This window comes from Mauremys reevesii, linkage group 17 (genome assembly GCF_016161935.1).
Source record: "Mauremys reevesii isolate NIE-2019 linkage group 17, ASM1616193v1, whole genome shotgun sequence".
In the NCBI taxonomy this organism is placed as follows: Eukaryota; Metazoa; Chordata; order Testudines; family Geoemydidae; genus Mauremys; species Mauremys reevesii.
Window position 1 is genome coordinate 3007655 of NC_052639.1, and position 21081 is coordinate 3028735.

The following is a 21081-nucleotide window of genomic DNA, read 5'->3' on the forward strand; positions in this document are numbered from 1 at the left end:
TTCCAGTGCCCCTCTGTATTGACAATACCTCCCAATTTTGTGTCATCTGCAAATTTTATCAGCACATTCCCACTTTTTGTGCAAAGGTCATTAATGAAAATGGTAAATAAGGTTGGTCCCAAGAACAGTCCCTGAGGAACTCCACTAGTAACAGCCCTCCTGCCTGACCGTTCACCTGTCAGTACGACCCGCTGTCCTCTCTCTTTTAACCAGCTCCTTATCCACCTCTCAATTCGCATAGTAATCCCCATCTTCTCCAATTTAACTGATCATTTCCCATGTGGAATAGATCTAATCTACTTGCATTACTGAAATCCAGGTAGATTAGACCTTTAGACATTCCCTTTGTCTAAAAAAATCAGTTCTCTTCTCAAAGAAGGAGCTCAGGTTGGTCTGGCACAATCCAGGCTGAATTTTATCCCAATTACCATTTATCTCTATGTCCTCAACTACTTCTGCTTTCAAAATTTGTTCCAAGACCTTGCATACAATTGAGATCAAACGAATGAGTTTGTAGTTTCCCTGATCACTTTTTTCTCTTTCTTAAAAACAGGTTCTATATTAGCAATTCTCCAGTCATAGGGTACAACTCCCAAGGCTGTGGCTACAGACTAACACGGCTACCCCTCTGATACATGACTCCCAAGTTTACACATTCATTAAAAGTCCTTGCTATTGGGCCAGCAATTTCACCAGCCAGTTCCTTTAATATTCTTCGATGGAGATTATTTGGGCCCCCTGATTTTTCCCCATGAAGATGTTTGAGTTTGACTCCTAGCTCGGATGTGGTCATTTCTACTGCCATGTCCTCATTTCCATTAGCCACCCGCCTACTATCCCTCAGCTCCTCATTCCCCTTATTATAAACTCAGTAAAGTATTTGTTGAGGTGTTGGGCCAGGCCTAGATTATCTTTAATCTCCGCCTCATTCTCAGTATTTAGCTGTCCCACTTCTTCTTTCTTTTTATGTCTACGGCTAAAGAACCTTTTACTGTTGGTTTTAATTTCCTTTGCAAGGTCCAACTCTGCTTGGCTTTTGGCCGTTCTCACTTTCCCCTGCATTTTCTGACCTCCAAGAAAGGTTTCCTTGCTGATCCATCCCATCATCCACTCCTTGTAGGCTTTCTGCTTTCTCTTCAGCACCTGTTGGAAATACTTGCACCGTTGCTTGTCCAGTTTGGGCTCAACCCTTCCCTACACGGTTTCCCCCCTTGCGTGGGATGCAGGCTTCAGACAGCTTCTGCCACTTTGACTTTAATTCCAAGCCTCCTCCACATTCAGATCCTTGAGTTCTTCAGTCCAGTCCAGTCCACTTCCCTAACTAATTCCCTGAATTTTTTAATGGTTGCCGTTTGGAAATCCAGTCCCCTAGTTGCAGACCTATTTGTGTTTATCCTTCCATTTAGTTTTAACTGAATTAGCTCATGATCACTCGAACCAAGGCAGCCTGGTTCCACTCCATAGGCCCATGTTTCTGCCCCGTGCGAAGGGCCCTGTTTGCAAGACACAATGACCCACTCAGTGGGTGCCATTATTAACGATTTATGTTATGGTGGCATCTATAGGTCCCACTGGAGTTCATGTATTACTTGTATTTTTACTCTAGCACTCAAAGGCTCAGTGAGGCCTGAGGCAGACTTGTGCTAGGGGCTGTACACAAACGGGTGGATGCAGTTCCCCAAACCAGGTTAGGTCCCACCTACACCACAACATTTAACCATAGTGCACAGTTCTGTAACCCCGGCCCATGCCCTGGTGGGGAGAGCAGTGTAGGTGGCCTTTAGGCTGATTTTTATATTGGGGTGAGACCGTTAGGACCTGCTCCCGCACGAGGCCTGTCTACACGGCGGAATCACCACGTTTGATGCTCCTGCGGCTCACTCATGTTCCTCCTGCCTTTGTGGACAGAAAAAATCTCTTTCTGAAGCTGAGAGGCAGCGAGGTGCCTGAGAAGACCCTGGACTGGGTGTGAGACCTCTGTCAAATGACCGGCTGGGTAACTGTGAGCAGGTCACTTCACCTTGCTGCATCTCTCTCCCGCTTGCATCCTTTGTCTTTCAGGCTGGGACCATCTGGTTCTGCATGTAGGGTCGGGCCCAGAGTACACATAACAGTGCTGCGGAACCATTGCTTAGCCTAACTCTGGACTGGATTAAAACACTGGTTCCTAAGGGGGTCGTCACCTAGTCTGTGTGCAGGATGGTAAAAAGGAGAATGCCCGGCCAGAACCCCTCCCTGAGGCTCGCTTGGGAAATGATTTCAGAACCCTCTGACCCATCCTCAAGGGCCAGATAAACCAAGTTAGGAGTTAGTGGAGTGGGAGACGCGACTCAAGCACCATTTTCTTCCCGATGTCAATAGGGTCAGATAGTGAGAGTTAAAAGACTGAACTAGTCCCTCCAAGGGAGTTGGGAAAAATCCCATCACTTGGGGGATGGAATTCCAAACCCCATTGGCATTAGCCCAATTCTGGTCCCAGTGAAGCCACCGGTAAAAATTCCACTGACTGAGTGGGAGCAGCAGTAGAGCAAAGCTGACCCTGGGCTGGAGAGATTACTAGACAATGAACTGAATTGCTGGAGCACAGTCTAGAGCCACAGCATAAGCTAGATTCTGACGTCTGTGACCCTCAGGAGCAAAAAGTGATTTTTATTAATACTGGTGCCCGTCTGCTGAGAGGTAGAACAAATCTGGGGCCTTGCTAGTTGGCTTCCCAGTGGCAGACAAATCAGGGAATATTCCTAGTGTAAATTGCTTCATTTATACATATGCACCAGTCTTGGGACAGAAATGGTCCCAGCCAGCACACTGTACACCCCCTCTGCCAGAAATCCCAGACTGCATATCAATGCCCAGTCCCCATGAATCATAGAATCTCAAGGTTGGAAGAGACCTCAGGAGATCATCTAGTCCAACCCCCTACTCAAAGCAAGACCAATCCCCAGACATTTTTTTTTTACACCCCAGTTCCCTAAATGGCCCCCTCAAGGATTGAACTCACAACCCTGGGTTTAGCAGGCCAATGCTCAAACCACTGAGCTATCCCTCTCCCCCAAACTACTCTGTACCCAGAATTGCCCCAAATATAGAGCATAAAGCAGAGAACAAACTCTGCTGTCTCCCAGAATTTCTCCCAAAGGTCAACCACAGAACAAAACTTACAACACACCAGCATTTCTTTAAAGACTAACCACTTGCTCGCAAACCAAGAAAAAGAACTAAAAGTAAGACTAGTTAGAACAGCGACATCTATTGACTGACTCTTGCCACAACAGCACTATGGTTCGAGCCCCGCTGTTCGCTTGGATTAAAACACGGTTTGATAAAACGTTTTTTGTTCTGTATGATCAGCAAGCTTTCCACAGTGCTATACAAATGATCTCATCAGTTCTCACTGCCCCACCACAAAGTGAGTCACTATCATCCCCCCATTAACTGTAAGGAAAACTGAGGCACAAGTGGGTGGCACGACTTGCCTAAGGCTGGAGGAGGCACCCGCTTCACAGTTAGGATTAGAATTTGGGAGCTGAACACCTAAAATCCAGAGCTCGATCCACAAGGGCCGAGGTTCCCAACAACAACCAGCCAGTTCTCTGCAAATCACGCAGTCCTGCCACCACCTCCTTGCTTGCCTCGGCTACGTTTTAGTGAAACATGAACTAACATACACTCAGCACTTTGTCAGTGTGTCACTTTTCCACGTAATAACTGCTGGAGTGCCCACGGGCATAGTGAGCAATTGTGATTCTGAAAGGAGGGGTCTGCCTCACAATCTCTATTAACTTGTGACAGACATGATGAAAAACTGAGCAGTTTTGCCCTGGAACGTGCCACGTGGGTGCCCCGATGCCAGGCCTGCCCTGGAACATGCCATGGGAGCATCGAACATTCCACGTGAGCGCCCCGACGCCAGGCCTGGGGCGTGCCACGTGAGCGCCCTGATGCCAGGCCTGCCCTGGAACATGCCATGGGAGCATCGAATATGCCACGTGAGCGCCCCGACGCCAGGCCTGGGGCGTGCCACGTGAGCGCCCCGACGCCAGGCCTGGAGCGTGCCACGTGAGCGCCCCGACGCCAGGCCTGGGGCGTGCCACGTGAGCGCCCCGACGCCAGGCCTTCCCTGGAACATGCCCCACTGTCTATTTGGCATTCAACTTCCTGTTTGTTTGGGTGCTGCTGCTTTGTCTTTGCATCTGGTGCTCGTCTGACTCTTACAAACCATTACTTTTTCCTGTTTTGTGCTGAGTAGTGTCATACACGCAAAATCTCAACCTCTGAGTCACGGCCGGCTTCCTTGCTATGGTGCATTTTTTTCTGCATTCTTCGCAGCTGCAAGCATGGTGTGGAGAGCCCCGGTGGGGAGGCACTAGAGAGGTGCCAAGTAGGATAACGCATTGGTTAAGTGTTAGTGGGTTGTTGTCACTGCCCTCGTCTGCTGCATAGAATCAGAACTGCTTATGTAGTACTGGTGGTAGATGGGAGGATTTTTACACTAGTTGGGCAGGGGCATGAGTATTGAGACCCAAATGGGTTTGAAGCAAAGTCACCATGCACCAGGGAGTATGTCAGATTGCCCTGGCTTGCTCAGCATCAGGGAAAGGGATTTCTCTTGGGCTGGGACACCGAGGCCCCAGCCCCACACGAGGTCACACAGTGGAAAGCCTGACACAGGACGCAGTGAGTAAAGAATTAAAGGATGGCAGATGAGATGACGAGTTTGGTTGCTAAGAGTAACCGTGATGCTATAAAAGGGCTCACTCCTGTCAGGCCAAGGGGGAGCCGGAGGAGAGGAAGTGCGTGTGAGGAGCTGGGAGCAAGAGGCACAAGGAGCTGGGAGTGAGAGGCTGTGCTGCTGGAGGACTGAGGAGTACAAGCGTTATCAGACACCAGGAGGAAGGTCCTGTGGTGAGGATACAGAAGGTGTTGGGGGGAGGCCGTGGGGAAGCAGCCCAGGGAGGTGTAGCTGTCATGCAGCTGTTCCAGGAGGCACTATAGACAGCTGCAATCCACAGGGCCCTGGGCTGGAACCCGGGGTAGAGGGTGGGCCCGGGTTCCTCCCAAACCTCCCAACTCCTGATCAGACACAGGAGGAATTGATCTGGACTTGGGCTTATACCAGAGGGGAAGGTCTCTGGGCTGTTTCCCGACCCACAGAGTGAAACTGTGCGGTGAGCAAATCCGCCAATAAGCACAGGACCCACCAAGGTAGTGGAGGAACTTCGTCACAGGTATCAAAGCCGGATTTTAGCCCTCTAGAATGGTGTGTGCCAAACCCTCACATGACGAAGAGACTGAAACGGGATGTGCAGCAAGACCAGGCCCCTTGTCACGGCAACCTGGTGGCTCAAAGGGCCGTGCTGTGGAAATAATACCCGTTTCACCCTTGGTCAGCGTGCAAGGAGTGAGATGTGCCGAACTGGCAACGTCTGTGCTTCTTGCTCAGGTAGTGGCTGGGCCTCGGCCTGGTTGGAGAAGTAGTCTGCCATAGTGAGGGTGTATCAACTGTCAGTGACAGAGCCCCAGAACAGCCAGAGCTACCCTCCCTAGAGGGTGGGAACCATAGGTGGTGTGGGTGTAGGATGTGCTGTGTTATGGGCTCCCCGGGTATAGGAAAACTTTACTCAGCCCCTAACAGGCTGCGCTATCCAGGCCTCTGGTGCTGACTTTGAACCCTTTGGGAAAGCTCCCCACATCGTGCTGCTATGTAACAGCTTCCGAATCTCAGGCACCAATCCCCTGGGGACCACGTGATGATTTAGTTGGGGATTGGTCCTGCTTTGAGCAGCGGGTTGGACTAGAACCTCCTGAGGTCCCTTCCAACCCTGAGATTCTATGATTCTATAAGAACATAAGAACATAAGAACGGCCGTACCGGGTCAGACCAAAGGTCCATCTAGCCCAGTATCTGTCTACCGACAGTGGCCAATGCCAGGTGCCCCTGAGGGAGTGAACCTAACAGGCAATGATCAAGTGATCTCTCTCCTGCCATCCATCTCCATCCTCTGACGAACAGAGGCTAGGGACACCATTCTTACCCATCCTGGCTAATAGCCATTTATGGACTTAGCCACCATGAATTTATCCAGTCCCTTTTAAAACATTGTTATAGTCTAGCTTCACACACCTCCTCAGGTAAGGAGTTCCACAAGTTGACTGTGCGCTGTGTGAAGAAGAACTTCCTTTTATTTGTTTTAAACCTGCTGCCTATTAATTTCATTTGGTGACCCCTAGTTCTTGTATTATGGGAATAAGTAAATAACTTTTCCTTATCCACTTTCTCAACATCACTCATGATTTTATATACCTCTATCATGTCCCCCCTTAGTCTTCTCTTTTCCAAGCTGAAGAGTCCTAGCCTCTTTAGTCTTTCCTCATATGGGACCCTCTCTAAACCCCTAATCATTTTAGTTGCTCTTTTCTGAACCTTTTCTAGTGCTAGAATATCTTTTTTGAGGTGAGGAGACCACATCTGTACACAGTCTTCGAGATGTGGGCGTACCATGGATTTATATAAGGGCAATAATATATTCTCAGTCTTATTCTCTATCCCCTTTTTAATGATTCCTAACATCCTGTTTGCTTTTTTGACCGCCTCTGCACACTGCGTGGACATCTTCAGAGAACTATCCACGATAACTCCAAGATCTTTTTCCTGACTCGTTGTAGCTAAATTTGCCCCCATCATGTTGTATGTATAGTTGGGGTTATTCTTTCCAATGTGCATTACTTTACATTTATCCACATTAAATTTCATTTGCCATTTTGTTGCCCAATCACTTAGTTTTGTGAGATCTTTTTGAAGTTCTTCACAATCTGCTTTGGTCTTAACTATCTTGAGTAGTTTAGTATCATCTGCAAACTTTGCCACCTCACTGTTTACCCCTTTCTCCAGATCATTTATGAATAAATTGAATAGGATTGGTCCCAGGACTGACCCTTGGGGAACACCACTAGTTACCCCTCTCCATTCTGAGAATTTACCATTAATTCCTACCCTTTGTTCCCTGTCCTTTAACCAGTTCTCAATCCATGAAAGGACCTTTCCTTTTATCCCATGACAGCTTAATTTACGTAAGAGCCTTTGGTGAGGGACCTTGTCAAAGGCTTTCTGGAAATCTAAGTACACTATGTCCACCGGATCCCCCTTGTCCACATGTTTGTTGACCCCTTCAAAGAACTCTAATAGATTAGTAAGACACGATTTTCCTTTACAGAAACCATGTTGACTATTGCTCAAGAGTTTATGTTTTTCTATGTGTCTGACAATTTTATACTTTACTATTGTTTCAACTAATTTGCCCGGTACCGACGTTAGACTTACCGGTCTGTAATTGCCGGGATCACCCCTAGAGCCCTTTTTAAATATTGGCGTTACATTAGCTAACTTCCAGTCATTGGGTACCGAAGCAGATTTAAAGGACAGGTTACAAACCTTAGTTAATAGTTCCGCAACTTCACATTTGAGTTCTTTCAGAACTCTTGGGTGAATGCCATCTGGTCCCGGTGACTTGTTAATGTTGAGTTTATCAATTAATTCCAAAACCTCCTCTAGTGATACTTCAATCTGTGACAGTTCCTCAGATTTGTCACCTACAAAAGCCAGCTCAGGTTTGGGAATCTCCCTAACATCCTCAGCCGTGAAGACTGAAGCAAAGAATCCATTTAGTTTCTCCGCAATGACTTTATCGTCTTTAAGCGCTCCTTTTGTATTTTCATCGTCAGGGGGCCCCACTGGTTGTTTAGCAGGCTTCCTGCTTCTGATGTACTTAAAAAACATTTTGTTATTACCTTTGGAGTTTTTGGCTAGCCGTTCTTCAAACTCCTCTTTGGCTTTTCTTATTACACTCTTGCACTTAAGTTGGCAGTGTTTGTGCTCCTTTCTATTTGCCTCACTAGGATTTGACTTCCACTTTTTAAAGGAAGTCTTTTTATGTTCTCCACTTCCCATCATGCCTAACCAGTAGCCTTGCTCTAGGTCGGGGTCGTCAACCTTTCAGAAGTGCTGTGCCGAGTCTTCATTTATTCACTCTGATTTAAGGTTTTGCGTGCCAGTGATACATTTTAATCTTCTTAGAAGGTCTCTCTCTCTAAGTCTATAACATGTAACTAAACTATTGTTGTATGTAAAGTAAATAAGGTTTTAAAAATGTTTAAGAAGCGTCATTTAAAATTAAATTAAAATGCAGAGCCCCCCGGATCGGTGGCCAGGACCCGGGCAGTGTGAGTGCCACTGAAAATCAGCTCGCGTGCCGCCTTCGGCACGTGTGCCATAGGTTGCCTGCCCCTGCACTAGGTGCAAGTCAGGCCAGGCTTCCCTGCATGTATGTACAGCTGGGCCTGCCAGTGCCTCTTCTGTCAGAGCCAACAGCCGTGCTTCCTTCCAGCACCTTCGCTGGGACACTCCGGGGTCTGTGGCTTGTCCTTCCTTCATCACTGTGGCTCTGCACTGGAGCCTCCACCCCACTGCAGTGACCCTTCCTGCTGGTGTCACGGCTGCTGCTAGGCTGGCAGGTTTTCATTTCTCCACCCTGACTACGTGGCTGGCCCTGCCCAGGCTGGGTCTCTTGGCCAGGGCGTCAGCATTCGTGTGCTGTTTCCATGGACAGTGCTGGTACTGAGCTCGCACTATTGGGCCAATTGTCCTTGGGGGTCATGGAAACGATCGAATCTCTTGTGTGAGGGGGATTCGGATTTAAGAGCTTTCCCCGGGGGGAAGTGCTGGAAATGGTTGGTGCCAGCAGTTCACAGTTGTGGAGTATCTGTTCGTCCTTGTTCAGGGTCCTGCTGATGCACACAATGTTACTCCTTCCTGGTCTCCATATGGTTGAGCCACAACAGCGCCAATGCTAGCTTCAGTGGCATGGGTGTCTAGGACAAGCCGTAGCGGGGCATCTGGGTAGGCCAGTATTGCTGAAGACATGAGCCTCCACTTTAGTTCCAGAATGGCTTCTTGGTATGGGGTAGTCCACTCAAACATCTGCCCCGGTAGTATAAAGCCAAGCCAATGAAACTCTGCACCTCAGTGACAGAACGTGGCACTGGCTAGGATAAGACGGCGTCTCCCTTTTTCAGGTCTTTCGCTCTGCCATTCTTTGAGATCACATGCCTCCAGTAATCGGCTTTATCACAGAAAAGATGCATTTTGCTGGTTTCACTTTTAAGCTGGCTTCACGTAGCCTCTCCAGCACAGCTCCCAGCTTCTGCAGATGCTCCTCAAGCCACCTCACAGTGACAACATTCAAGTTACACTAGGCCGGACACGCCCTGCAGTCTCCCTGCATGACATCCATCAGCCTTTGGAACAGCCCAGGCACAATACAGAGGCCAAAAGGCAGAGGCCAAACTCAAAGAGGCCCTGGTTGGTGGTGCTGGCCGTTTTCTGTCGCTCATCTTGGTGCACCTCTACTTGCCCGTAGTCACTGGCCGGGTCTAGCATGCAGAACCAACAGGCCTTTGCCAGCCAGTAGAGTGACAGCTGTTTGCCTTATTCCCATGATCTTAAACTGAGCTTGATTTGCAACCTGGAGTACCACACTGAAAGGTCTTAACTTTCTCGGTTTCCTTGGGTGGCTCTTTGTCATGATTGTGAGTATGCAATGGAAACCTGTCTCTGGAGCCTACCAGAATTGTAAGTGGGTGTCCACTGATCTCACTAGTGATGTAGCTTTTGGACCTGATCTCACTGGCAGCTGTTGTCTCTCACTGTGACCCTACAGGTCTGCAGATGAGGCCTGGCCCTTGGCTCCAGGCCTTACCCTGCTGTGGGTATTCCCACAGGACGTGCCTGTGGTTCCAACTTCCAGCATCCTAGATCTGCCCAGTACCTCCTATGGGTACTTTCAGGGTCTTTCAAAGTTCAGTTGCTTCCTGCGTCCCTCTCTCTCTCCCTTCACCCCCCATTGGTTCTTGCTGGGTTACAGGGCTCCCTTTCACGCTGCTTCGCTCTCCTGCCCTCACTTAGTTCTTGGAGGGCTGAGTCCTGTGTCTTTCCTCTAGCTGGAGTGTCTTCTAGTGCAGCCTTGCACACCTGTGCCTAGGGGCTCGGCCCTGCTCTTCTGCAGCCTCTATGGCTAGTTCCAGCTCCACAGCACTCCCGAGGGCCTCTTCCAGCCCATTCGGTTTCTCCTTACAAAGGACTATCCGGATTTCTCCCCCTGCTGCATGTCACAAGTTGGTCCCTGGCCAGTAAATCCTGCATTTGGTTGTCATAGTCCAGGAGCGCCTTGGTGGCCAGGTGCCGGAGGAAACAGCCAAAATTGGTGACAGATTCCCCCTTTTTCTTGTCTCGTACTGAAGGCTGCTCATTTGGAGCAGCAGGCCAAGAAAATCCAGCTTGGAAACCTCTTCCCAGCTGGTTATTCGAGCAGCTTGTCCAGAATGGTTGAGCCAGCTGGCCCAGCCCTGACCGTCCCCAGTATAAGCTCTGGGTAAGAAGTTGGGCCACCGCATCTCCCACCCGCTCTGACCTTCCACTCTTGGGGCCCAGGGGAACATTTCAGGCATCAGGATTCTTCATTTCCACTCACGAAGTAGATCTCGTACCCATGGCAACTGCCTCTTAACTCCTTGCCAACCAAATTCATAGATTCCAAGGCCAGAAGGGACCAGTGTGATCATCTCATCTGAACGCCTGTATAGCACAGGCCATAGAACTCCCCCCAAATTATTCCTATTTGAACTACAGTCTTTTAAAACAAATCCAATACTGATTTCAGAATCGCCAGGGATGGAGCCTCTACCACAATCCTTGGTAAGTTAATGGTTAATTATCCTTAAAAATTTACACATTTCCAGTTTGCGTTTGTCTAGCTTCAGCTTCCAGCAACTGGGTCGTGTTCGACCTTCCTCTGCTGCTTTGAAAAGCCCATTGTGAAATCTTTGTTCCCCATGTAGATACTTATAGACTGGGATCAAGTCACCTCTTAACCTTCTCTTTGCTGAGCTAAAGTGTGCACTCCTGATCATTAGAGGCTTTAATAATTCTTGGGGCTCTTCTCTGAACCCGCTCCAATTTATCAACATCCATCTTGAACTGTGGACACCAGAACTGGACCCAGTACCCCAGCAGCCATCAACAGAGCCAAATAGAGGCAAAATAACCTCTCTAGCCCTCAGAATTCCCACATATACATCCAACAGCCGGCAACAGCTTCACTGGCTAACTGATAGGTCTCAAAATGTAATTGGCCACTAAAACCCCCAAATCTTTTTCAGAGTCGCTGCTTCCCAGGATAGCGTCCCCCATCCCGTAGGTATGGCCAACACTCTTTGTTCCTAGAGGTGTACTTTTAGCAATATTCAAATGCATATTTTTTGCTTATGCCCAAGCTTATGAAATGTTCCAGACCCCTCTGAATCAGTGACCTGTCCTCTTCAGTATTTACCACTTCCCCAGTTTTTGTGTTCTCTGCAAACCTCATCAGTGGTGATTTTGTTTTCTTCCAGGTCATGGATAAAAATGTTAAATAGCAAAGGGCCAAAGAATCCATCCCCGTGGGACCCCCACTAGAAACACACCTGCTGGAAGATGATTCTCTGTTTCCAATTACACTTTGAGACCCTTCAGTTAACCAGTTTATAATTCATTTAATATGTGCTATGTTAATTTTGTATTCTATTTTTTTTAATCAAAATATTGTGTGGTACCAAGTGAAACATCTTACATGAGTCTAATTTTGTTGTATCAACACTATTACCTTTATCAACAAAACTTGTAATTTCATCAGAAACTATATCAAATTAGTTTGACAGAATCTATTTTCCATAAACCCATGTTAATTGTCTTTAATTATACTATTCTCCTTTACTTCTTTATTAATCAAGTCCCATATCACCCACTCCATTACCTTACTTGGGATAGGTGTGAGAATGACAAGCCTATAATTACCCCATGTCATCAGGTTTCACCTTTTAAAATATTGGTGCATTCTTAGCTTTCTTCCAGTCTTCTGGAAGCTCCCCACTGTTTCAAGACATCAAAAATCAACATTAATGGTCCAGCGAGCTCCTCAGTCAGCTCTTTTAAAACTCTTGGTTTCATGTTATCTAGACCCGCTGATTTAAAAATGTCTAACTTTAGTAGCTTCTGTTCAACATCCGCCTGAGATACTATTGCAATGGAAAGTGTTTCATCCCTCTCATCATCTAATATGCCTCATCATCGCCCCCCACCTCCAAAAATATAACACAAATATTTACTGACCATTCTGCCTTTTCTGCATTACAACTGACAATTCTACCATTTCCATCTAATAATGAGCCAATATCACGGTTAGGATTCCTTTTGTACCTAATATATTTTTAAAATGGTTCCTTTTTGTCCTTCGCACTGCGGGCCATTCTCCTTGGGACTCCACTGCTAGCACCTTTGTCGTTATTAGGGGTGCTCAAGGCTGGCGGACACCAAGTCCCTAAGGTGCCAGTAGCGTGGCCAGATGTACCACAGGTTGGTGGCAAGTGCTACAAGCACTGCAATTGCTAGGCCCCATAGGTGCGAACCCTCGTGGGTCCCAGTAACCGCTCAGACACTTGACCAAATGAAGGCTGGCAAGAAAGGGACAGATTGTGAAATCCTCTGTGCACAGTGGCCTAAATAGTTACAGCTCAAAGTCAAAAGAACAATTCCTACTTGGACATCTGGGGAGAGGCCCAGCAGAGGGCTAGAGCTCTCCTGGTGTAATGCCTGGGCTGCCCTCTGCACTCCACTGCTCTAGGCGTAGGCAGGGGTCCAGGCCAGGATCGGTCAGTAGTGTATCTCGCTGGGGCCTCTCTGCACTGGCTCCCTGCCCAAGCTCTGTTGCTTCCCCACAAGTCCTGCCCCAACCTGCTCCTGGCTGCAGTGTCCATCAGTCACAGCCTGCTCCCTACGTGGTTCCCCAGCTCCTGCTGCAGCCTGCTCTGCACACGTGACATCTCCCTGATGGGTATCGAGCGCTTTGCCTCCCTGCTGTTCCTGGCTTCCAAGCCACCACCACGTCCCCGACTGCAAAGTTTCTTTTTGCATCAAGGCCTTCCACAGACTTTTTGCTCCCTTAGCCGGGATGGGAATGTGCCTCCATGTCTCTCCCCTACCCCCAAGTGCGTTGATGGGAATGGTAGGTCCCTCCTTAGCAGACTCATTGTACCTATATTCTCCCTTGGTTTAACCCATCCCTCCTTGCTGTGCCATGACTAATTCCTCTCCATTCTTGCAGACGTTTAGGGTATGTCTACACTACGAAATTAGGTCAATTTAATAGAAGTCGGTTTTTTAGAAATCGATTTGATACAGTCGATTGTGTGTGTCCCCACTAAGCGCATTAAGTCGGCAGTGTGGGTCCACAGTACTGAGGCTAGCGTCGACTTTCGGAGCATTGCACCATGGTAGCTATCCCACAGTTCCCACAGTCTCCACCGCCCATTGGAATTCTGGGTTGAGATCCCAATGTCTGATGGGGCAAAAACATTGTCACAGGTGGTTCTGGGTACATGTTGTCAGGCCCCCCTACCTCCATGAAAGCAATGGCAAAAAATCATTTCTCGCCTTTTTTCCTGGGTTACTCGTGCAACCGACAGACCACAACAAGCATGGAGCCCGCTCAGCTCACTGTCACCATATGTCTCCTGCAGTAGCGGCGCCAGGGTTTTTGCTGCCCTAGGTGGCAGTGCTCCTCCTCTGAGCATTCGGCGGCGGGGGGTCCTTCCGCTCCGCGTCTTCGGGGCACTTTGGCGGCGGGTCCCGGAGTGAGTGAAGGACCCACCGACGAATTTCCGCTGAAGACCCAGAGCGGAAGGACCCCCCACCGCCAAATTTCCGCTGAGGACGGCAAAATGCCGCCCCTCAAATCCTGCCACCCTAGGGGACCACCTAGGGTCGCCTAGTGGAAGCGCCGGCCCTGGTCTCCTGGGTGCTGCTGGCAGACGCAATACTGCAGTGCTATACAACAGCATCCCATCCCCTTGCCTTGCCTTGCGGATGGCAGACAGTACAATACGACTGCCAGCCGTCGTCGTCCCATGGGTGCTCCTGGCCGACCTCGGTTAGGTTGGTCGGGGGCGCCTGGGCAGACATGGGTGCTCCTGGCTGGCCTCAGTGAGGTCGGTTGGGGGTGCCTGGACATAAATGGGAGTGACTCCAGGTCATTCTCTTCTTTAAGTTTCATCTAATGGAGATTCAGTCCTGCCTGGAATATCATGCGAGCTGGAGGCTTCTGCCTCAGGCTGCTCTCCCAGCCGGCAGCACCCCACGGTCGCGCCTACCCCAGCCTACCCCTTGCTCGCATGGCTCATGAAGCCTGGGCAGTAGTAAGGAGCAGTTCAGTTATAGGCTGAGCAAATGCAGAATGGTGGCAGAATGTGCCTTTGGACGTTTAAAAGCTCGCTGGCGCAGTTTACTGACTCGGTTAGACCTCAGCGAAACCAATATTCCCATCTTTCTTACTGCTTGCTGTGTGCTCCACAATCTCTGAGAGAGTAAGAGGGAGACGTTTATGGCGGGGTGGGAGGTTGAGGCAAATCACCTGGCCACTGATTATGCGCAACCAGACGCCAGGGCGGTTAGAAGAGCACAGCAGGGCGCGCTGTGCATCAGAGAAGCTTTGAAAACCAGTTTCATGACTTGCCAGGCTACGGTGTGAAAGTTCTGTTTGTTTCTCCTTGATGAAAACCCAGCTCCTTGGTTCACTCTACTTCCCTGTAAGCCAACTGCCCTCCCCTCCCCCCTTTGATCTCTGCTTACAGAGGCAATAAAGTCATTGTTGTTTCAAATTCATGCATTCCTTATTAATTCGTCACACAAATGGGGGGATAACTGCCAAGGTAGCCCAGGAGGGGTGGGGAAAGAGGGAACCATAGGGGTGGGGTAGTTGTAGGGGCACCCCGTAGAATGGCATGCAGCTCTCCATAGAAGCAGCAAGTCTGGGGCTCTGACCTGGAGCAGCCGTTTGCCTCTCTGGTTCTTTGGTAGGCTTCACGCGGCACTGCTGTGGGTCCCTGTTATAACCTCTGCCCTTCATGCCCTTGGAGATTTTTTCAAATATTCCAGCATTTCATCTTTTGGAACGGAGTTCAGATAGCACAGATTCATCTTCCCATACAGCGATCAGATGCAGTACCTCCCATTCGGTCCATGCTGGAGCTCTTTTGCGATTCTGGGACTGCATGGTCACCTGTGCTAATCAGCTCGCTCCGCTGGCCAAACAGGAAATTAAATTCAAAAGTTCACGGGCTTTTCTTGTCTACCTGGCCAGTGCATCTGAGTTGAGAGTCCTGCCCAGAGCAGTCACAATGGAGCACTCTGGGATAGCTCCCGGAGGCCAATACTGTCAAATTGCATCCACACTACCCCAAATTCTACCCAGCAGGGTCGATTTCAGCGCTAATCCCCTCATCGGGGAGGAGTACAGAAATCGATTTTAAGAGCCCTTTAAGTTGACAAAAATGGCTTCATCATGTGGACGGGTGCAGGGTTAAATCGATCTAACACTGCTAAATTTGACCTAAACTCGTAGTGTAGACCAGGGCTTAGCCTGGCCCCCTCAATCTCCTAGCTCAGCCGGAGACACCAAGGTTTTTCCTCTTCCCCCAGGAATCAAGCCCTCCAGCTCGTCTCTAAGTTCCCTCCATGTGCCCGAGCACAACTTACCCAAGTGAATTTTGTTTCTAATAAACTTGGTGATTCACAAATTACTGTCTGTGCACGACACCGCTATAATTACAGAAGCAAATGGCATGTTCCCATCCAGTCTGAAGGCAGCAGGCTTTGGTTTCTCTTTAAAGGGCTTGATTGTGCACTAGTGAAAGATGACCCCATGTATTTTCAGTACTCTGCAGAGCTCGCTGAGTTAGACACAAGAAAACAGACTTTCAGCCTGAATTACTTTTAGTTTAGAATGAAATCAAAATAAACCCAAAAAGTAAAATCTCCATGGGCTTGAGAGCACCTCCTACCAACCTGCAAAGAACAGAGCAGGCAGCAGAGCCTCAGCAGGTTAAAGGTGCAGCACACGGCAAAGCAGCACGCCGGTCGCTTAGAACTGCAGCAGGGTGAAGAATGGTGACTTGCTGGAGCTGGGAGTGAAAAGGCTCCTGTGCTGTTGCTGAGTTTCGGGGAATGAATAGGAACAGCTCAGCAATGATCTGAGAACCGGCTCCCCCCTCTGTACCTGCTACACTGGGGAAAGATGAGCCAGAGAGGGGACTTGCCAAAGGTGGGTGGAAGCAGCCGGGCCTGACTTCCCAGCCTGTGTGCTGGTCCCTGCAGCCATCACTGCCTCATCACCATTCTCTGTCTGTCCAGAGTGCTGCCAATTGACCTTTTCTTTCCACTGATCCTTTCTAGGGGGGACAGAGGTTGGTTTTTCCTGCCTTGTTCCACTCTTTGCACTCAGCCTCTGGGAGCATTCATGGATGCAAAGCCAGGGTAGTTCTACTTTTGAAACCTCGTGGAATGCCCAGAATATGAAGATTGCGTCTCTTTGGTTTATTTTCCAGGTCCTCCGGTTTCTCCCTTGCTCTGATTCAGGGAAGAGGTTTCCCCTTTTTCTCCTTTGTTGCAGAGATTCATTTCCCTGACTGTGAGGTTTGAGATTTGAATCAAACACAAGGAGGGACTGTCTGGTGAGGAGCTGTTCTGCCAGGAAGCCCCTCAGCCATACTCTCTCTCTCTGATTCAGAGATTTTAAGGCTGGAAAGGACCATTCTCCATCTTGACCATTTTTAAATCCAGACTGGCTGTTTTTCTAACCGATCTGCTCTAGGGATTATTTGGGAGCAGTTCTCCGGCCTGTGCAGGAGGTCAGACTGGATGAGCACAATGGGCCCTTATGGCCTTGGAATCAACCCACCTCTGATCATCTAGTCTCACTTTCTGCATCACCCCAGCCAGAGAATTTCACTGAGTGACTCCTGCATGGAGCCTGGAACATCTGGCTGAGTTAGAGTGTGTCCTTTTGAAAGACAAGCAGGCTGGGTTTAAAGACTGTAGGAGATGGAGAATCCACTGCACCCTAGGGAAGCTGTTTCAATGATTAATCACTCTCACCGTTAACAAAATGGAACTTTATTTCTAGTCTGGATGTTTAGATTCAGCTTCCAGCCATTAGATCTTGATAGTCCCCTATCATCAGACAGCGTTTGCCTGTTTACATATATACATAGACCATGGTAAAGGCAACTTTTAACCTTTTCTTGGCTTAATTCAAGAGGCCGGGGGTCTTTAGTGTCTCCCTGAAAGGCACCTGTCCCAGCCCATGAATCACTCATGTAGCTCTTGTCAAACTGGAAAGGGTTCAGACTTTTATCTTTTTGAAGTGTGGACACCACAACTAGACAGGGTTCCAGTATCAGTCTCACCAATGCCATACACAGAGGGACTAGAACCGCCCGACTCCAACACAATATCCCCCTTGCCCCGGCTACGCCCTGGCTCGAGCTCTTGTTCATTAGGGAACTCCTCGGTTTTCGGATTTTTTTTATTTTTTTCGAAAAATTAATAAATAACCTTTTAGAAAAGATTCACAGAAGTTGGTGGGTACTTGGGGAAGGGAAGCGGCTAAACGTTAACCTAGCACATAATCCCATGGACAAGAACATAAGAACGGCCAGATTGGGTCAGACCATAGGTCCATCTAGCGCAGTGTCCTGTCTGCCGACAGTGCCCAACGCCAGGTGCCCCAGAGAGAATGAACAGAACAGGGAATCATCCCTGTCACCCATTCCCAGCTTCTGGCAAACAGAAATCCTGTCTCTTCACAGCTACGCGAGAGTCCGCCTTTGTCCACGCCATTGCTTCGGCCGGCGTGGCCTTCGCTGTCACCCGCTCCTGTGCTGAGGGCACCTCCACCATCTGCGGCTGCGACTCGCACCACAAGGGACCCCCAGGTGATGGCTGGAAATGGGGGGGCTGCAGTGAGGATGCTGACTTTGGCGTTCTGGTTTCCCGGGAGTTTGCAGATGCCCGAGAGAACCGTCCGGATGCCCGATCAGCCATGAACAGACACAATAATGAAGCAGGCAGAACGGTGAGTGCCGTCCCCACCCCACCCGTCTCTGCCACAAAACCTGCCCGTACTGTAGTTCCCTGGCCTATGCAGATGGCCTGATTCTACTCCCACCAAGTCAATGGAAAGACTCCGATTGATTTTAATGGAAGGTGGATCAGGCCCTGGCTGCACGTACAGCCATGCATGCAGCCCTAGCGTACCAGCCGAGCATCTCCAGCTACTGACCCAACGGCTCTTCATTCAGGCTGGGGCAGATTAAACCCAGGGGGGTAACGCACTTGGCACAGCTAGCCACCCAACCCCCATGCCCTGCCCCACTGATGCACCCATGCCCCTAGGATAGCAGCCTTCCAGTAAGTCAGTGTTGGCCACATTAGCAGATAAGACGCAAGGGACATTATTAACTTCTAAGGTAGCAACTGAAAGACTAACATGTGGAGCACGGTGATCTCCAGCTCATGTACTTTGCACACTCCCCATTGGCAGGGTGTTGTGGCGTAGGGAGCGGGAGGGGAAAGCTAGCCAGGGTTTGCAGCTCTTCGCTTGCAGGAGAAATCCAAATTAAGATACAGTCTTCGGTGCTGGTCACTGGAGCCCTCTCCTTTCCTCCAGGTCTGGGGCAAAGCATGTCCTGAGCTACATGGGAATTTTGTGAGTATTGTAACTGCATTCTCTTCACAGGCCATTTTCAAACAAGCAGCATTACTCAGAGAGGTTATTTATGATGGGTTGGGTTGGGGTTTTTGCCCAGCTGTACCATCTAAACCATTAAACACACAAAGTGAAGGAGTTACTCCCCCTGCAGGCTGTAACAGCACCTGCACATGGCAACGCTGGGTTCTCTTTAACACGTCTCTTCTACTCTCAAATCTTTTACTCTCCAGAAACTGGCAATACATCCCCAACTCAAAGGCCTGGTGATTTTAACAGATAGCCAGGGATTTTCTGCTTCACACTGAGGTGATTTCTTTGCAGTTGGTCTTGCCCAGTGAAAGTTTCTTGCAGAGACCAATCCTTAGAATGACAAGTCCCCATCCCTTTCTGTGCCAGGCTGACAGACTGAGTGCACAAGAACGAAGGATTGTCGTGTTAGTTAAGATGTGGCACACGGAATCAGGACTATTCTATTCCCAGCTCTCCCAGAGACTCACTACTTGGCATTGAGCGAGTTGATTAACTGCTCTGTGCCTCAGTTTCCCCAACTGTATTAGCAGGTTAATAGGAGGAGCATGAGTCTCAATCCCTGAGCGTTTGTAAAGCACTTAGATGGAAGGCCCCAGATAAGTGCAGATTAGAATTGTGCCACTTTCTCTCTAGGCGGGGTTGGATTTTTAGCCAGCAGAGAGGCACTCAGGAATCATCATTTAACACTCTCTATTCTGCCAAACATCGCTGACGTACAGGGTCTTGAATATTCAGATTTGGCCAGATATTTAATGTGGTTACGTCTGCTTCTCCGATAGAAAATATTTTTGTTCCTTCAGCCTTCAAATGTCAAAAGCAAAGCTGGCTGGTCTAGGATAGTCCAGATAAATCTAAACCAAGATTTTGTGACAGCAGGATTTAATCCTGGGCTTTAAAGACTGCGTTTTACACAGCTCAGAATTGGAGGCTGATGTTACCTGCACCTTATGGCTGAGGAAACAAAGAGGCTTATGCAACATCTTTCAAGTAGGTCCCAATTTTCAGAGGTTGAGTACCTGCAACTCCAGTTGAAGTCAAGGAGAGGTGCTGGTGCTTGAGGCTTCTGGAAAGCAGGTCCTGAGCGATCTCAAGATAGGCAGCCCAAATTGGGGTCAGCTGGAGAGTTTTGGCACACATGACTTGTCTGAGGACACACAGCAGGTCTGTTGGGCTCACAGAGCAGTGAGGCTCTGGAACAGCCACCTAACAAGTAGTGGGGGCAAGAGACCTACCTGGCTTTAGGATGGATTTTGATACATTTATGAACCAGATTATATGATGGCGTTGCCTGTAATAGCAGGGAACTGGACTTGATGACCCAAGTCTCATGTTCCTATTGCAAAGCTGTGATTGGAATTCATGTTTCCTGCCTCCCTGAACTCCAAACGCTTGCTCCTTGATGCAGCCATTGTGCAGCGATGGGTCCATAGCCAATATTGCAGAGGGCATTTAGAAATCAGACGTGGGCAGGCTTCAGCCCAGGCTCAGATCAGAGTTGGGCTAAATCCGTGCAACCTCAAAAGAGCAATTTGAAACCAAGCAGGTGGGGCTAGGACTTCCAGGCTGACTATCTCCTTCTTGTCTTCTGGACAGACGATCCTGGATCACATGCACCTGAAGTGTAAGTGTCATGGCCTCTCAGGAAGTTGTGAGGTGAAGACCTGCTGGTGGGCACAGCCAGATTTTCGGGCAATTGGTGACTACCTGAAGGACAAGTACGACAGCGCCTCTGAGATGGTGGTGGAGAAGCACCGTGAGTCCCGGGGCTGGGTGGAAACCCTACGGGCCAAGTATGCCCTCTTCAAACCCCCAACCGAGCGAGACCTGGTATACTATGAGAATTCCCCCAATTTCTGCGAGCCCAACCCAGAGACCGGCTCCTTCGGGACCAGGGACAGAACATGCAACGTCACCTCCCACGGGATCGACGGATGCGACTTGCTGTGCTGTGGGCGTGGCCACAACACCAGGACTGAGAAGCGGAAAGAGAAGTGCCACTGCATCTTCCACTGGTGCTGCTACGTGAGCTGCCAGGAGTGCATCCGCATCTACGATGTCCACACCTGCAAGTAACTAACGTAGGGGATGTTAGGCCAGAGCCCATTGAACCTGGGAGCATCATTCCTCACGCGGCGGCCTCGTGTCACAGGATGGCGCCGAAGACCACAATGCACCTGATAAACTGTGCCATGATGTATATCGAGGCAAGTGTCCCTTTCATGAATACCACAGCCAAACTGAGAGCAAGCTGAAGTCTAGCTTCTGTACGGGAGACTCAGCCGTGGGCTCTCCAAACCTAACCGATGTCTCTCCGGCAACTCAATGGCTCAGACATTCCATATTCACTTTAGGTCACATATCTACTGATTTTTTGGTAGTTCCATTCTGTTTGACAAGCCTCAACATGACAGGCAAT

General features: G+C 49.1%; 1 protein-coding gene across 2 annotated transcripts in view; it reads left to right on the forward strand.

The window, feature by feature from the left end:
• WNT3 (Wnt family member 3) overlaps positions 1 to 20738 on the forward strand; it is a 76759-nt gene extending 56021 nt beyond the window's left edge. For both annotated transcript variants that reach the window (XM_039504216.1, XM_039504217.1), the window contains exons 3-4: positions 17734 to 17999; positions 20259 to 20738. In XM_039504216.1, the coding sequence (XP_039360150.1) occupies positions 17734 to 17999; positions 20259 to 20738 (746 nt within the window). The remainder of the gene's footprint in view (positions 1 to 17733; positions 18000 to 20258) is intronic.
• Positions 20739 to 21081: the final 343 nt, after the last annotated feature.